Here is a 16,457-nt window from a genome sequence, read left to right on the forward strand (position 1 = left end):
GAGCGCAGTCAGTCAGTAGCCTACACCCCGTATATTCCGATAACGCTATATAAACCATGCTGCATTCATTCTGAGAGAAAGATCTATTGTTCCAAATGCTATTTATAGGGTTTTGACCATAATTACACTACTGTTGCTATTTTACAATGAACTATAATGAATTACGGTTCATACAGAACATCCAGTGTTATTATGCACAGAAGCTCATTTCCTTGTTGTAATAATATATTCTACCACTGGGCGCCAGGTACGCATGGTCCGAGCTGTGCGTAAATATAAGCACGAAGTCAAGTTCAAGTTGAAATTGATGAATCCCACTCTTTGCTTAGAAATGATCGTACGCACAGGGTAAGCACAAATCTGTGCGTAGAACACGTTGATGAATGAGGGCCCAGATATCTACAGGTTAGAGACTACTACAACAAAGAAATAAGGGGGGCCAAAGACAAAGAACAGAATGGAATAATCAAGATGATAGTATGGGCATACGAAGGGGGGCAAGGAAGAGTAATATCAGCAATATACCGAGCTATAATGAACAGCAAGGGACACACGACCGATTACATAAGGGAGAAATGGGAGAGAGAACTAGAGATAGAAATAACAGGGAAGGAATGGGGGAACATATGCGAGGTGCAACATTCAACAACAGGATCGAGGATATGGAAAGAGTTTGGATGGAAAAACATAATCAGATTCTTTATAACCCCAGAGCTGAAGGGAAAATATGCACCAACACAAAGAGCATGCTGGAGGATGTGTGGGAAGGAGGGGGCAAATCACACGCACATATTCTGGGGATGTCAGAAGCTGAAGGGGTATTGGGAGGAGATAGGGGAGGCAATGATCAGAATATTAGGATACGGGTTACCACAAACAGGACTGGTGCTTTACTTAGGAGACCTGACACACGAGGGAATACAAGGGGGGGACAAATATTTAATAAAGATAATGTTGATAGCGGCCAGAAAAGCAATAACAAGACTGTGGTACAAAGAAGACCCACCGACAATAGCACAATGGGTAGGAATAGTGGAAGAGATACAGGATATGGAGAGGATAACACACATGCTGAGGTTACAGGAAGAGAAATTTGGAGAAAGATGGGGAAAGTGGGATGATTACAAGGGGAACGAAAACGACATCACAGAGGAAGAACCAAATACATCACAAGAGGGCGAAGGGTAAAGGAGGAAAGAGGTTCAAAGAGGGTCTCTGAACCCATGTCACACACTTAATGTTTTACAATTGTTTTATGTTTTTTTAAGTCAGTATTTTTATTTTTCGTCTTTTGGGCATTACATTTTTTCTTTATTATTTAGGTCTGTTTAATAGTGTTGTTGAAGTTATTGTATATGTTGTGTTGTTTGTCTCAATAAAAATTTAAGTTTAAAAAAAAAGAAGAAGACATTACATACAGACGTATTACCAGGATACATGTACTCAGGGACCGAAACTAGAGAGCGCCACCCGCCATTTGCGCTCAGTTTTTACGTTTGGCGCCTCCCACTGAGACGTCTGAGCGCCAAGTGACGGGCAATCAAATAGTCATGTGAAAACCGAAAATCATGATCCAATTCTTTAGCGGAGTTCTCACTCGCTGTCTCAGCACAGACATGAAGCGCGCACCGCGCACTGCTGCTGCTACCCCCTCCCCACTTGTTTCTGTATGCCTGCATGTAAACAGAGGCTATTGCCTCCGAGTCACCGTGACGTTAGTTAGCACTGCTGCGGCTACCCCCTCCCCACCTGTTTCTGTATGCCTGCATGTAAACAGAGGCTATTGCCTCCGAGTCACCGTGACGTTAGTTAGCACTGCTGCTGCTGCTGCTACCCCCTCCCTACCTGTTTCTGTATGCCTGCATGTAAACAGAGGCTATTGCCTCACCGTGACGTTAGTCTAGTCAGTGTGGGACCTTCGTGAGATAACGTTAGCTACCGTTACAAAATGACCCAGTCAACTATTCACTTAGTTTAATACATGAGGCATTGTGTAACGTTATCCAGCCGGCTAGCTACGGATAGCTCCCGACATCAACAAATCCTCCAGCAATAGTCCAGTGCATAATACCTCCGTTGGCTAGGTAACTAGTCACTACGAAATGTCGCAGTAAACTAAATAGTTCACTGAGGCGTTGTCCCAACGCCATCCACCAGTAGCTACAGATAGCTCCTGGCATCAATGTCCTACAACAACAACATGCGTATTAGAGTCCCTGGTTTACATCGCATGAGTGAGGGCTGCTGACTAGGGTCCAGGTGCAGCGCCGGAGAATTCTTTTGCATGCTGAATGTAGCGTTTAGGGTCCAGCTGCACCCCCGGAGAATCCTTGCTGGAGCTGGAGGCCACTCGAGTAATACACACAAACAGTGGAGCTGTTTGCAGACAGCGAGGTGGCGATGTCTCGCAGATAACACAATCACAAGTATGATTATATAATATGTGACTCGACGTGACCAAACCCGATTTGATCCGGTGAGAAACAAGTGCCAGAAAAGGAACAATTGTCTTGCTCTTCAGAAAATCGAAAAAATCGAAATCTGTTTTTTTTTTACATCTTTGAAATGTCAATAATGTGTTCTCTTATTTGCCCTTATTTGCAAACTTAAATACAACTTGTAAATGAGGTAATTATTGTTATATAGTTCGACAGTATTGTCTCTCAATACTGTGGAAAAACTACACGCGAGGGCATTTACGGTGTGGGTCTGTCAGCTTAACAGGTACTTAAGAGGTGTTGAAACACACACAGCCAAACGCTCTCCTTTCTTAGCAGGGAGAAGAACAATGTTTATACACTTTATCTTAATGTTATAAGTTATAGCAACGCAACAAACGCAGTGTCCTGTCCATATAAAAAAGATTAAAAAAAAACGCGAGTCCGCACGGGTGTATTGTCATTAAATTAAACAACATTAAAACACATTTAGAATGTCACGAATTTGATGAGCGAACGAATTTCATTCGAGTGAATTTATTGCAACCTAATGGTATAAGAAGTAAATTCATTCAATAGGGAAACTCAAAGAAAATAACAAACAACTTATTATCATTATAGGACGCGTTGGTTGTTGTTGTAGACGAACGCGCGCTGGCAATTCATTTGATGACAAGACAAACGTCTTTCTGGGTCTGCATCCCCTTAACAATTGTGTGTATTGAGCTGTACTGTATTATTGCAACTTGGCTTGAATCCGCAGCAATAAGCCAGATAAACAAAATTGTATTAACGCGTCTCGTTAAATCCTCCGCTGTTTCCTCTCTCTCAGTGCTCCACTGTCCGGCTGGCTGCTCTGCCTGTCTGTCTGGCTACTCTGATCCAATCACATTCAGCGTTTCTCCCCCCCCCACCCACAGTCTGCGAATCAGAGCAGAGTAGGGCGGGTTTTCACGGAATGGAAACAGTCTCTTTGCTTGTGAAGAGTGGCAGAAAGTAAACGCAGCTACGAAACAAAACAGTTATTTTGATGCAGCCTTTCCTTGCTGGTGTTTGTGAGGTTTAGTGAGTTAACAGTACTGACTATCTGTATGTCATGTATGTCATATATGTCTATATGAATTGAAAATGGGGGACCCTGATGGAAACAAGACAAACGTCTTTCTCAGGTCTGCATCCCCTTAACAATTGTATGTATTGAGCCGTACTGTATTGTACCCATTCTGCAATCTGTTAAATAAAGTTTTCATTCATTCATTCATTCATTCATTCATTCATTCATTCATTCACAGAAGGTTAACCTTTCACTACCACACTACAGAAGGTTAACCCTTTCACTGCCACACTACAGAAGGTTAACCCTTTCACTGCCACACTACAGAAGGTTAAACTTTCACTACCACACTACAGAAGGTTAACCCTTTCACTGCCACACTACAGAAGGTTAACTTGATTGATTGATTTAAAACTTTATTAACAGATTGCAGAATGGGTACAATACAGTACAGCTCAATACACACAATTGTTAAGGGGATGCAGACCAGAGAAAGACTTTCATCTTGTTTACATCAGGATCCCCCATTTTCAATTCATCATAGAAAATAATGTTATGAATGCCCGAAAACATTTGTGATGTCACAGTATGATGTCATAATCAAACATTCTAGAACATTTGTGTATCTATTCAACAATTCTCTCACAGCTACAGAAGGTTAACCCTTTCACTGCCACACTACAGAAGGTTAACCTTTAAATCTAAACATCTAAATGCTTATTGATGTAGCCTTTCCTTCAGCCAATACCTTGACCCCCAACATTACATGGCTTATGTGAGGCTTCCAACAAACCTTTCACTACCACACTACACACGGTTAACCCTTTCACTACCACACTACAGAAGGTTAACCTTTCCTTATAATACATTTACATTTAGTCATTTAGCTTTTAGACTTACAAGGCAAATACTTCAACTGCCACAACAACTTGCCACAAGACAGAGTCATTGTCATAACAAAAGAGCCTGATGCAAGGTGTTAATGTCCCCAGAGAGAGGGGGGCCATGGAATACAATGCATTCTGGGTAGGGTTGTAGTTGATTAAATCACAGGTGTGAACCTCTCCACAAGTTCGAAGACCATTCATCTCTGAATGCGTTTACTGATATCTCCATGATTCATAGGATGTAGCTTGAAAAATATCCCACCAAAATGTTCAAGTGATGGCTTATTTTTAAGGTATGAATCTGTACTTTCACAATATGTAAAAAAAAAAAAATTGGACCTTACCTCAACAAGTCCCGCGCCCCCATGCCCAGTCACATATATATTTTTTATTAAAAAAAAATGTTATATAAAATAATAATTAAAAAAAAATGTATCAAAAAAAAGTTGGCAGGTAAGAAATATGCTTGGCGGGTAGATTCTTCCCATCTACCCGCCACTGGCCGGTGAGTCAAAAAGTTAATTTCGCTCCCTGCATGTACTGTACAGTAAGGGTGTTTTCACACCTGTAGTTTGTTTGCTTTGTTCCGATTCAGGGAGACACAGGGACTATAATGATACAATGTTGCACTTGTCCCTTAGTTCGTTTGTGTTCCGCGGACCAAAACAAACGGATACGGCTGTGGGGGTGCTAGAGACATGATCGAATAGTCTTTTATGCGCCTCAATCTCCTGAACACGGCGCGAGCCATTCCTAATCGATCAGAACTAAATCGGCAGCAAAAAAGCCCATTTTAAAGCACCTATTCCCCATGCACATGCGCAGATTGCCCACGGAGTCTGGACGACGTGAGATGACGCACAAATGAATGTGGACTGTTCCATCAGAGGGGGGAGCTTCGGTGGCCAGTGGCCTTTCAGCCGAACCGGATAATGAAAAAATGGCGACATCTACAATTACCTCATTGAGTCTCCAGGTAGACTAATGTTTATATTTAAGTGCAGCGGTCTGTAGCCACTCACATTACCACCGAAGCTCCCCGATGGAACAGTCCACATTCATTCTCTCGGTGAGAGAGAGAGAGAGAGGGAGAGAGGGAGAGAGAGAGAGAGAGAGGAGGCGTTGTCCCGCACGGTGCTGCTATTGCAGCGTCACTACAGACCCCGGCTCTCCTCTCCTGCGTGGCGGCGGGGACGCGTCAATATTTTAGGCAACCAACTTGTGTTCAGCGTTTCTCTGATTGGCCATGTGACCGCGGCAGCGCGAGAGAGCGGCAGGGCGGAAATAGGCTGCATTCTATTGCCATGCTCTGCGACAAACTCTAACCTTAACCAACTCCGAAACAGCGCCTAAACTTAACCCTTCTAACCTTAACCAACTCCGAAACAATGCCTAACCTTAACCCTAACCATAACCAACTCCGAAACAATGCCTAAACTTAACTGTTGTGAAGGGCCAGATTAAAGCTGAGAATCTACCTTTATTGTTTTATATACATTGTATATTATTTATATATACACGGTATATCCCTTTACCTGCGTTCGAACCATAGTAATATTCGCTCTCCTTATTGGATAGCGCCCTAGGCGCCAGCCCGCAAGCCCCCAACGTCAGGTTCAAAGACAAGCTCAGGCATGTCGTAACATGCCCGGAGACAGCGTATTGATCCCAGACAAGAACTGAGGTTTGGGACTAGATAATCACTTAAGTATATATACGGCGCAAGGTGCGCACAGCAGCACTTCTTCGTTGTTCGTTCATCAAGTTCATCCCGAGTCAGCGGGTAGTGAAGTGAGCAACCGTGCGTTGAGAACATGTGCGAATAGAATAGTAAAGTGTCAGAGTTTAATGCAGTAACGTCAAGTTCGACCTAGTTTAATGTGAAGTAAATAGTCGTTCATTTATTGTATATCGTGCAACCACAGTTCGTTCATCAAGTTCATCCCGAGTCAGCGGGTAGTGAAGTGAGCAACCGTGCGTTGGACATGGGCACAGGAGAACCAGCGGCGGCGATTGCAGAACCATTACTGGTTGGATTATATTGATTTGGAACGTGTTACCCGGAGAAGAGCCTCGTTGATTTCCACCATCGTTTGGGATTCAACCTCGTGAGGATTACACTCGGGCTGGCCTCATGGACAGAGGCTGGCTAGCTGTCATCATTGCTATCGAGCATTTGGATTACAGTTATTGCTTTTGCTGCTGATCGTTGGATTTACAAGGACTGACTTCTGTACGTGGAGTCCCTTTATTCTTCATTGAATCAGACTGAGTATCCGAACATTCCTCTATCCTCTAGAACTTACAACTCTGAGAGGAACCCAGTGTCTCCAGGCGGTACCAGCGTTGCCTTCTATAAATGCTATTATACGCCAGGTGGCGTCAACCTAGACCCATCGTAGGAATCCTGCTATTCCCAGTGACTCATGCTACTGACTGACTTTATGCATATTCTTCGCCATACAAGCGTGACCCTAATTCTCATTCTGTAACCTAATGTTGCATAATAATAAAATACCCTCAAATACTATTTCTTTGTCAATGCCGTGTTCTTATGAGTGTTCACCATCTATATTCGATGTACTGTCTGGCCAGTAATTAAAGTACATACCTAGCAGTGGTTTAATCTATCACAATCTTTAATACAGTCAGGGTTTTGTAACCCCTCAGTTACATTAACCATAACCTTAACCAACTCCGAAAGAATATTGCCATGCTCTAAGACAAACTCTAACCTTAACCAACTCCGAAACAGCGCCTAAACTTAACCCTTCTAACCTTAACCAACTCCGAAACAATGCCTAACCTTAACCAACTCCGAAACAATGCCTAAACTTAACCGGCGAAAGAATGCATGTTAAAAAAAGAAAAGAAAAAAAAGATTGAAGGGATTCGAACTTGTCACCAACGCACCGCAGGATCCACAGCAAGGCGGCGAACCAGTTGAGCTAACCGTTGATGTTAAAACAGGGGGAATTACGGCTGCATAATGCCGCGGCAGCCGCGGGGGCGTGGCTAGACGCAAGTTGGTTACCTTAAATAATTAAGCGGCAGGGACACAGCTGACTGACACCCGGCAACACAAACACCATTTCAGGGTCTGCTCTGCTTGTTGTATCTCCGCTGTAACAACGTGCAGCAGCAGCAGCGCGACACTGTTCGACAGACCTTTCAAAGCCCCTTTCCCTCATTCGGTCACTAAACTTTCTGTACACTTCAGTGTTCCTGTGCGTGTTCTCCAGCATCTGACGAATGTGATCGTCTGCCCAAATATCAACGAGGCAGTGTACCTCATCGCTGCTCCACGTTGACCCACGACTCATTATTATTATTATTGTGTCAGTTTGTTAAGTCGATTGCATTCTTACAGCGTACGAGTCGCGTCGGGTTCGTTTGGAAGTGCGCCGAGACCACCCTCTCTAGGTGGTCTCGGCCCGCTTGTTTTGTTCCGCAACAGAATGTGATTGCTGTGTTCATATATGCCCAACTGAACCGAAATAGGGGGTAAACGCTCCAGGTTTCGGAACAACAGCTCCAAACGAGCTAGGTGTGAAAACGCCCTAAGAAGACATTACATAGTATGTAATGTCTTCTTAGGCTGTTTTCACACCTAGCTCGTTTGGAGCTGTTGTTCCGAAACCTGGAGCGTTTACCCCCTATTTCGGTTCAGTTGGGCATATATGAACACAGCAATCACATTCTGTATTACAGACGTTAGGACAATCTTAGACACAGCAATGACAGGATATATAGTCAGACATTTTCTTTTTGTGTTATATAGTTTGTATTTGGGGATGTGGCAATTTGTTGGCTAATGTGAGCTAAATTTGTATCTGCGACTGATACCATGACTAAATGAACAAAACCAACAATAGATTGATTTCTCTACAGGGATCAATCACAGACGGCATCAAATCACTCATGAGAAAACAGGGCTCCACTCTCCTTAGTACTTACAGACAGTACGACCCTGATGTAAACAAGACGAAAGTCTTTCTCTGGTCTGCATCCCCTTAACAAGTGTGTGTATTGAGCTGTACTGTATTGTACCCATTCTGCAATCTGTTAATAAAATGTTTAATCAATCAATCACTCACTCTTAGGCTACTAAGGACACAGTCACTTACTCTCAGTATTCCTGATATATTGAGTTACTTGCTAAGTTGAAGATCTAAGAATTTGAGCTCATTCTACTATTGCAATTGTTGAAAGACAGTGTCCTAAATAAATACCCAGATTCGACCATGTGTAACGTAGTCTAAGTGTGCCGTACTACCGGGGACCTAGATTCTACCATGTGTAACGTAGACTAAGTGTGCCGTACTACCGGGGGGGTGGTGGTGCCGGCTGAGTGCCAGCAGTCTTCCTGTCCTGGTGTGGCGCCGCCTCCCTGTGACCGGCTCCCCGTTCAGGCTGCTCTCTGAGTGGAGGGAGAAGCTCTCTGGCTGGCCGGCCGGCTCGTTGGAGACACCTCGCTCCTAACCCAAGCAGGACAGACCAGACAAGGAACAATTGGATAAGGCCATATCCTAAGTCTATAACTTTTTTTTTAATAAAAAAAATAAATAGATTGCGACAATTCTGTTCCAATCCTGTGCTCTTGTTTCTACATATTACATATTACCATTACATATTTTTTTCTTTTCTTTTTCAGATAATTTCTAATAGGGTAGGTGTTTACATGGTGTGAAGTATGGAGGGTAGGTGTTTACATGGTGTGAAGTATGGAGGGTAGGTGTTTACATGGTGAGAAGTATGGAGGGTAGGTGTTTACATGGTGTGGCTCTGTCCTCTTGGACAGTCTTCTCCTCTCCCGGGCCGACAGCTGGGGGGGCTTCCGCTCAGGACTGGGGGGCATTGGGAGCGCATCACCCAGGGGATCTGAGCAACACACACAGCCAGGACCAGAAATAAGCACTAGCCACCAGCCAAACACTGGTCCATCTATGCCGGTAAGCCTGGGAATTGTACTGTATGAGCCGTTTTGGCCGCTTACCCAACTGTGTTCAACCGTCTTCTCCATTCTAATCAACTACTTTGGCTGCTAACAAATGGTACTGACTGGTGAAATTCTGAATCCACTGCTAGTCGCTGTTGATGAAGCTACTTTTGATGCAAAACATCTACTTTATCTAGGCAATTGTTTGTCGCGTTTCAAAAGAACACAGACATTATGGGAAATGCGCTTGCAGCCTTTTTCCAGAGTCAGACAAGTAGATACTCATTGTGTAGAAAGCAATACGCCTGCACCTGGAAATTGGTATCCATCTACCATCGTGATGCCGGGCCTGCCCCTTTAACCCTTTCACTGCCACACGGCAGAAGGTTAACCCTTTCACTGCCACACGACAGAAGGTTAGCCCTTTACTATCACACAATCGACGGTGATGCTCCATCATTAGCTCCGCGGATGCGGGTTAACCCTTTCACTACCACACTACCAAAGGGTTAACCCTTCCACAGTGACAATACAGAAGGTTAACCCTTTCACTGCCACACAACAAATGCTTAACCCTTTAGCAACCACACTACAGTACAGGCGGTTAACCCTTTCACTACCACACTACAGACGGTTAACCGCATGGCATGTTGAAGGGTCTTACCAATGAAGGCGCTCTCAGACTGCAGCAGGAAGCCTCTGGTAGGATCCTCCATGGGAACCCCCTGGAGACACAAGCACAGTCCAGTGGTGCAGGGGTTCTATCATGAATAAGCTTGAGGCATGAATGCTCTAACTTAAAAAGGAACACGCCAACATGTTGGGAAATTAGCTTACCGTCTTCTCCAGAGAGAGACAAGATAGATACCAGTTTCCTCTCTGTGCGCTCAGTAGAAAGCTATCTTCTCGTCTCTCTGGAGAAGACGGTAAGCTAATTTCCCAAAATGTTGGCGTGTTCTTTTAAGTTTCCATGTATTTCATTTGAACTCACCAGGTGGTAATTGTGCAGAGGTGGCGACAGGTCGAAATGATCTGTAATACAAGGTTTCTTTTTTTATTTGTACAGGTTTCATTCAAAGTTGCTTGGTTACAGTAAACCGATACGTTAATGAGGTGTAGAGAAATAAAGGTTCCAACGGTCATTCAGTTGTTATACAATGGCATGCAAATTTGTTGATTCTGATAACACACGCTCATGATCCCAGAACCCGCCTACAACCGAATTACAATCACTCCGCCAGTTCGAGTTTTTAGAAATGAAACCAAGATGGCGGACAATAATCTTTACGAATGGATGTGTTGATAGCGTCATAACGACTCATTCAAAAACGATTGTCATGTGGAATGTGTTAGTTGCTTACACAATGTTGGATTATGTAATTGGTTGGTCATGACTCATTGTGGAACAAAATATTAATCGCGGGAAGTCTGTTGTTAGATGCCATTCGTCAAAAGGACACTCATTTCACTGTTAATAAAATTTTCAAGCTATCAATCAATCAATCCAATAACACACACTCACATCACTGTTAGAGGGCATGCTGTGAAGCAACTCGGAGGTGCATGCCATCTAAGAATGAAGTGAGCATGTGTTATTGGAATGATTGATTGAAAATTGTATTAATATCCGCCTTGTTTCGAACTGGTTATGCTTAGGCCCTCTTTCGAAGTCGGTTATGCTTAGAGTTTATCTTTAGAGCAGGGCGATAGACCACCAGCCCTGATTCCAAACTCTAAGCATAACAGACTTCGAAAGAGGGCCTAAGCATAACCAGTTCGAAACAAGGCGGACATTAATACAATTTTCAATCAATCATTCCAATAACATACGCTCACTTAAAACAGCGCACCTCCCAGCTGCTTCTATAGAAAGTAGGTAAAAAGAAATGTGCCTCCTATAGGGAGGCAACTTCTCTCTCTTTTTTTTTTACCTACTTTCCATAGAAGCATCTAAGAATGAAGTGAGCGTGTGTTATTGGAATGATTGATTGATTGATTGAAAATTTTATTAATGTCCGCCTTGTTTCGAACTGGTTATGCTTTGGCCCTCTTTCGAAGTCGGTTATGCTTAGAGTTTATCTTTAGAGCAGGGCGATAGACCACCAGCCCTGATTCCAAACTCTAAGCATAACCGACTTCGAAAGAGGGCCAAAGCATAACCAGTTCGAAACAAGGCGGACATTAATAACATTTTCAATCAATCATTCCAATAACACACGCTCACTTCATTCTTAGATGCTTCTATAGAAAGTAGGTTCAAAGAAAATAAAAAAGAGAAGTTGCCTCCCTATAGGGAGGCAAATTATATATATTCTTTTTAACCTACTTTTCCTGTGGATGGTTTTGTGAATAAATCTCCATTATGCTTCAATTAATGTGTGTTTATTGTATAGCAATAAGGTTGGATGAATTCGGCAATTGTATAAAGATGTAAGCACTGTCTATCTGTAATACAATTTTCAATCAATCAAACCAATAACACACGCTCACTTCATTCTGGCCTTGAAACAGCGCACCTCCAAGCTGCTTCCACACGGAGGCAACTTCTCTTTTTTTTGGGAACTACTTTTTCTGCGGATGGTTGTCAATAAATCTTCAATTAATGTGTTTATTGTATAGCAATAAGGTTGGATGAATGCGCCAATTGACCTTTCTCAAAGCCACGCCCCCCTATGTTACTGTTGCTACGTCCGACAAGCTGAGAGCCAGAATTCGGCACAACACCGGATATGTTCAACAGGTATTGACATCATGGAGGGTCTCCGTAACGTATCAGTCGCCTTAACACATTCACTGCCACGCAATTTGAGCATCTTATACCACTCTCTGCCACCACTCTAAGTGTATGGAGATGTTCACCTTCTTTGCAGGGCTATAACTTTTTAAATTGTATTGCTAAATTGACATTACTATGGCCCATTCAACATCGATTATCTATCGTTCAGGATGTAGGAACGTTTTACTTTTTCATTCATAGATTCATACGAAAATACTGTCTAGAATATAAATATGTTTTTATCGTTTTCTGCAGTAATTCCTAGAACGTGAGATATAGGCATAAACGCATATAGATTATCAACTGCCGTTTGTTGCCGATCCACGCTATATAAAAAATGTCAACTGTACATGATCCTAAACGTTATGACTTATCATGCGCGGATGAACGGGGGGGGGGTCGTTTATAATTCTGTGATAGTCAGTAAATGCTTTATGTAGTATGGGTGATATATTGATCAGCGCGGTTTGCATTGATAATAATAAACAAACAGGCTGAAAGTAACGTCAGTGTCCTCTTACCGTTCACCGATGAGACTGGAGCAGGGGCGTATCTAGACCCAGCACTTCAGTAGGGCACAGAAGGGCACCAATAAAAAAAAATTGGCCGGTTTTGGCCGGTTTGTGGGCGAAAATGGGTGGATTTTGTAACTATTTTTTTTTAACTTTATTTCGGTTTTAGGGTTAGGTTAGGGTTATGTTATTTAATTATTTTGGGGAGCCAGCCCCCCAAACTCCTGAAATGCATATAAATCTATGAAATAAATAAAACAATCTGACATTTATATTAAAAAGAGCTAGCCACCCAAACCCCTAAAATACATAGAAATCTATGCATTTTGGAACAGTTACTATATATATAGTCAAGAAAGCATTTAGTCATACTTAAAGTTTAAAGTGCTTTACTTGCATTGAACATTGCATTGAACATTGAACATTGAGGAGACATCATTAGAAAGCACAATGTATGTTTCCATAGTTACGCAGATGACACAATTGTACATCTCCGCTGAACCAAATTATCACACAGCTATAAACTCCATTTCCGCCTGTCTCTTAGCAATAAACAAATGGATGACGAACAACTTCCTAAAATTAAATGAGGGCAAAACTGAAATCCTACTAGTCGGTCCTATAACAAAAAGAGAAATGTTACAGAGCAATATGGGGCAACTTACTCCTTGGATCAAACCCGAAGTTACAAGTAAGTAACCTACACTGGCTTCTGGTAACATTTAGAATTGATTTCAAGGTCCTCCTCCTTATATACAAAGTATAAACATTGCGATCATCTACTACTGGTATATTGAAGGTTCCAAGCCACAGTCTAAAGAAAATCAGGGATGCAGCCTTTGCTAACTATGCACCAAAGTTATGGAACACACTACCTATGGACATTAGGGAAGCTAGATCTCTTAATATTTTCAGAAATAAGCTAAAAACGTACCTCTTCACCATAGCCTTCTAATACACCCCGCTGTTGATTGTACTGTAGCACTATTTTACTCTGGCCATTCTATTGCATAATTTTACTATCTATTCTACTATTCTATTATTGCACTGTATTATTGGTGTGCAAACCAGTCAACTTACAAAAAAGAGCCTGTTGGAGGATTTCAACAAGATAAATGCAGTGCAAAATATTTCACTATAATATTTCAAAGCGAAGTAAAAAATATTAGAATAATTATTTGATCATGTTAAATGATCATTTGATCATGTTAAAAAAGGGAAAATAAAAAACATTTGTAAAAAAAATAAATAAAAATTAATCAGCGGGGCACAGATGGTCTAAATACGCCGATGGACTGGAGGAGAAAGATCCCACTTATTTGACGGCGATCCCCTAAATCCATTTCCGGTTTGTATAATCATAATAAACGCCCAAATCATATCGATTATTGCGTTATGGCAGCGATCGCTACACACGGACGTGTGTCTACAGTCGCGCAACAATATGCGAGTGCCGGACGCATTTGCCAGATGCACCGGGATCACAAGAGATCCACTTCCGGTTGCAACTCGCCGATCATCCACCAGGCGGCAGTATTGAAGCGTTGCAGAGTTGTGCAGGCTCCAACTTACAAAACATGTAAGTTGCTTTGGATAAACATGCCACCAAGCAGATCTTTTAAAAGAATTTTTTTTACAGTATGCCAGGTTACTGTTCACACACTGTGGGCTTGATGCACACACTGGACATTTGGCGTGCAAAAACAGAAGAGATCTCCTCCACAAGCCAACCTCAACAATGGCACAAAGCCAGAGGGAAAAAAATAACTGGCCAAGCTATTTTCAATGTGGTGGTAGCCAAGGCCAAGGTCAACCGTAAGCGGAAGCCTATAACATCCAACTATACCCACAACAAGTAAGTTATTCCATTCGGTGTACTGCATATTACCATACTTACCAGTCATGCTCTTGCTAATAATGCTATTTCTGTGTCTAGGCAAACACTAGGAACAAATACCTACAAGCTCATGAAAGAGATGACAGACGCGCCTATAAGCTACCTTGCAGCAGAACACACACCTGAGGTCGAAGTTTGCGGCAGGACATATCCTGTGGGATGTGGCCTAAGCCACCAGGTGAGAAACATGTATAATTATGGAATAAGATAAGACCCCCCCCTACATAATACAGCTCTGTACACATACATCTGATTAACACTACACTATTAATTTGTATATTTTGTACCCAGTTTAACCACCTGTACATTGTATATAAAATATGCGTTCATCCTCCCTCCAACCAGCATCAAACCAATGTGCCTAATATACCAAGAAACGGTAGCTCTTGTGAATAGTGGCAATTTGAAACGCCACTACGAAACAAGTTATTTTGATGCAGCCTTTCCTCAAAATGCAGTGCTAAGAACCACAAAAATAAATGGAATGAAATAATCATATCAAGCTGCAAGCAGAATTATTGTTAAATCTATGTCACAACGAGAAAAATCAACCAAGTCCTTCTTGGCTAAACACAAGAAGCCATTCTCTGATGCATACATATAAAATAATATATTTTATTTCATTGAAGTTTATTTCAAATATGCAACTTAACAAACAAACATCAAGTACATATATAGCCTTAAGCCGTTCTAATAATATATGTATATAACAAATTTCAAATAACAAAGAACAAACAAAGTCAAACAAAATCTTTTTTCTTTTGTCATTTACATATTTGAAAAGGAATGGGAAGAAGCACACTTATTTAATCCCACCCCTATGTACTCATCAGAACATACTATGTTATTTACTAATTCATACATTAATAATTCATACATTACTAGACTTATATTGAAAATGAACTTAGTTTAACAATTTGTCCATTTCCGTAACATCCATAACGCTGTGTATTTTGTCACCTATCTCAAAAGGTCAAAACATTTCTTACTGCAGGCTCATCTTTATCTCAATAAGTGTAACTAAAATGTGTAAATTATACTTCCAATTCAAATTGATGCTTTGTCAATGTTAAGTTACGTTTCCAATTTTCTCTCTGAATGTAACATCCATAATGCTGGAATTGCCCTATACAAGGATTTATACAGTCCGGTGCCATCACTGTTTGAGAATGTGTGGCTGGAAGTTTGAGAGCACGCTCACCACATACCAGATCTGACTTATATTCCCCAACCTAGTATTGGGAATTCGGTCGGAGACCATTTTGAATTTCTTTATCTTAGCGATGGCCCTTTCAACATGAACACGGTGCTTTGCGATGCGCTTAGTTGTGAGCACATCTCCAGATGGCATTTGCCTCTTAGACCTCGCAAAGGGTGGCAGGTTTAACTGTAGTCCGACAGACTTGATATCGTCGTCCATCAAAAATCCCTTATCGGCCATTAGGCCATCACCTCTTTGCAGATAGCCAATTTCTATCAGTTTCTCCAGTAGTGGGATGAGACCACTCTCTCCGACTATCTCCTTGTCAGACATAGCCTGTGAAAAGTGCAGAAGAGAAGATCACAGCACCACGAGGGTCACAGGCAACTAACGATTTAAGAGTGTTTATGCTTTTGTAACTGGAATAGCTCTGACTTTGCAACACCAGTGAGGTAGGCCGTTCCATTTTTAGTTCAGTGCAATCCAATATTGCAAATGTTGATGGATAATCCGTTTTGTAGGTGTCTGGCATATTTGCCATAATGACATCTCTGTGAGGCCAAATTAGTATTGCACCTAATACGTCGAACATATAATGAATCCAGGAGTTGAAAAGATTACTTGCACTTTGCCCGGTTATGCTGAATCTAAAAGGCAAGGTTTTTCAAGTCTTCATTGTTGCGTAGTTTCATTAAAACAAATAACAGCTGGCTACGCAGGGGCATCTCAACAACTTGCCAATCATTCCGCTGG

General features: G+C 41.9%; 1 protein-coding gene across 2 annotated transcripts in view; it reads right to left on the bottom strand.

Annotated features, from left to right (window-relative positions):
* cspp1b (centrosome and spindle pole associated protein 1b) overlaps nucleotides 1-16,457 on the bottom strand; it is a gene marked incomplete at both ends in the record, with an annotated part of 89,098 nt that overhangs the window by 11,483 nt on the left and 61,158 nt on the right. For both annotated transcript variants that reach the window (XM_084327539.1, XM_084327538.1), the window contains 4 exons: nucleotides 8,707-8,857; nucleotides 9,154-9,260; nucleotides 9,983-10,043; nucleotides 10,310-10,350. In XM_084327539.1, the coding sequence (XP_084183665.1) occupies nucleotides 8,707-8,857; nucleotides 9,154-9,260; nucleotides 9,983-10,043; nucleotides 10,310-10,350 (360 nt within the window). The remainder of the gene's footprint in view (nucleotides 1-8,706; nucleotides 8,858-9,153; nucleotides 9,261-9,982; nucleotides 10,044-10,309; nucleotides 10,351-16,457) is intronic.

This window comes from Notolepis coatsorum, assembly GCF_963971535.1.
Source record: "Notolepis coatsorum genome assembly, chromosome: 13".
In the NCBI taxonomy this organism is placed as follows: domain Eukaryota; kingdom Metazoa; phylum Chordata; class Actinopteri; order Aulopiformes; family Paralepididae; genus Notolepis; species Notolepis coatsorum.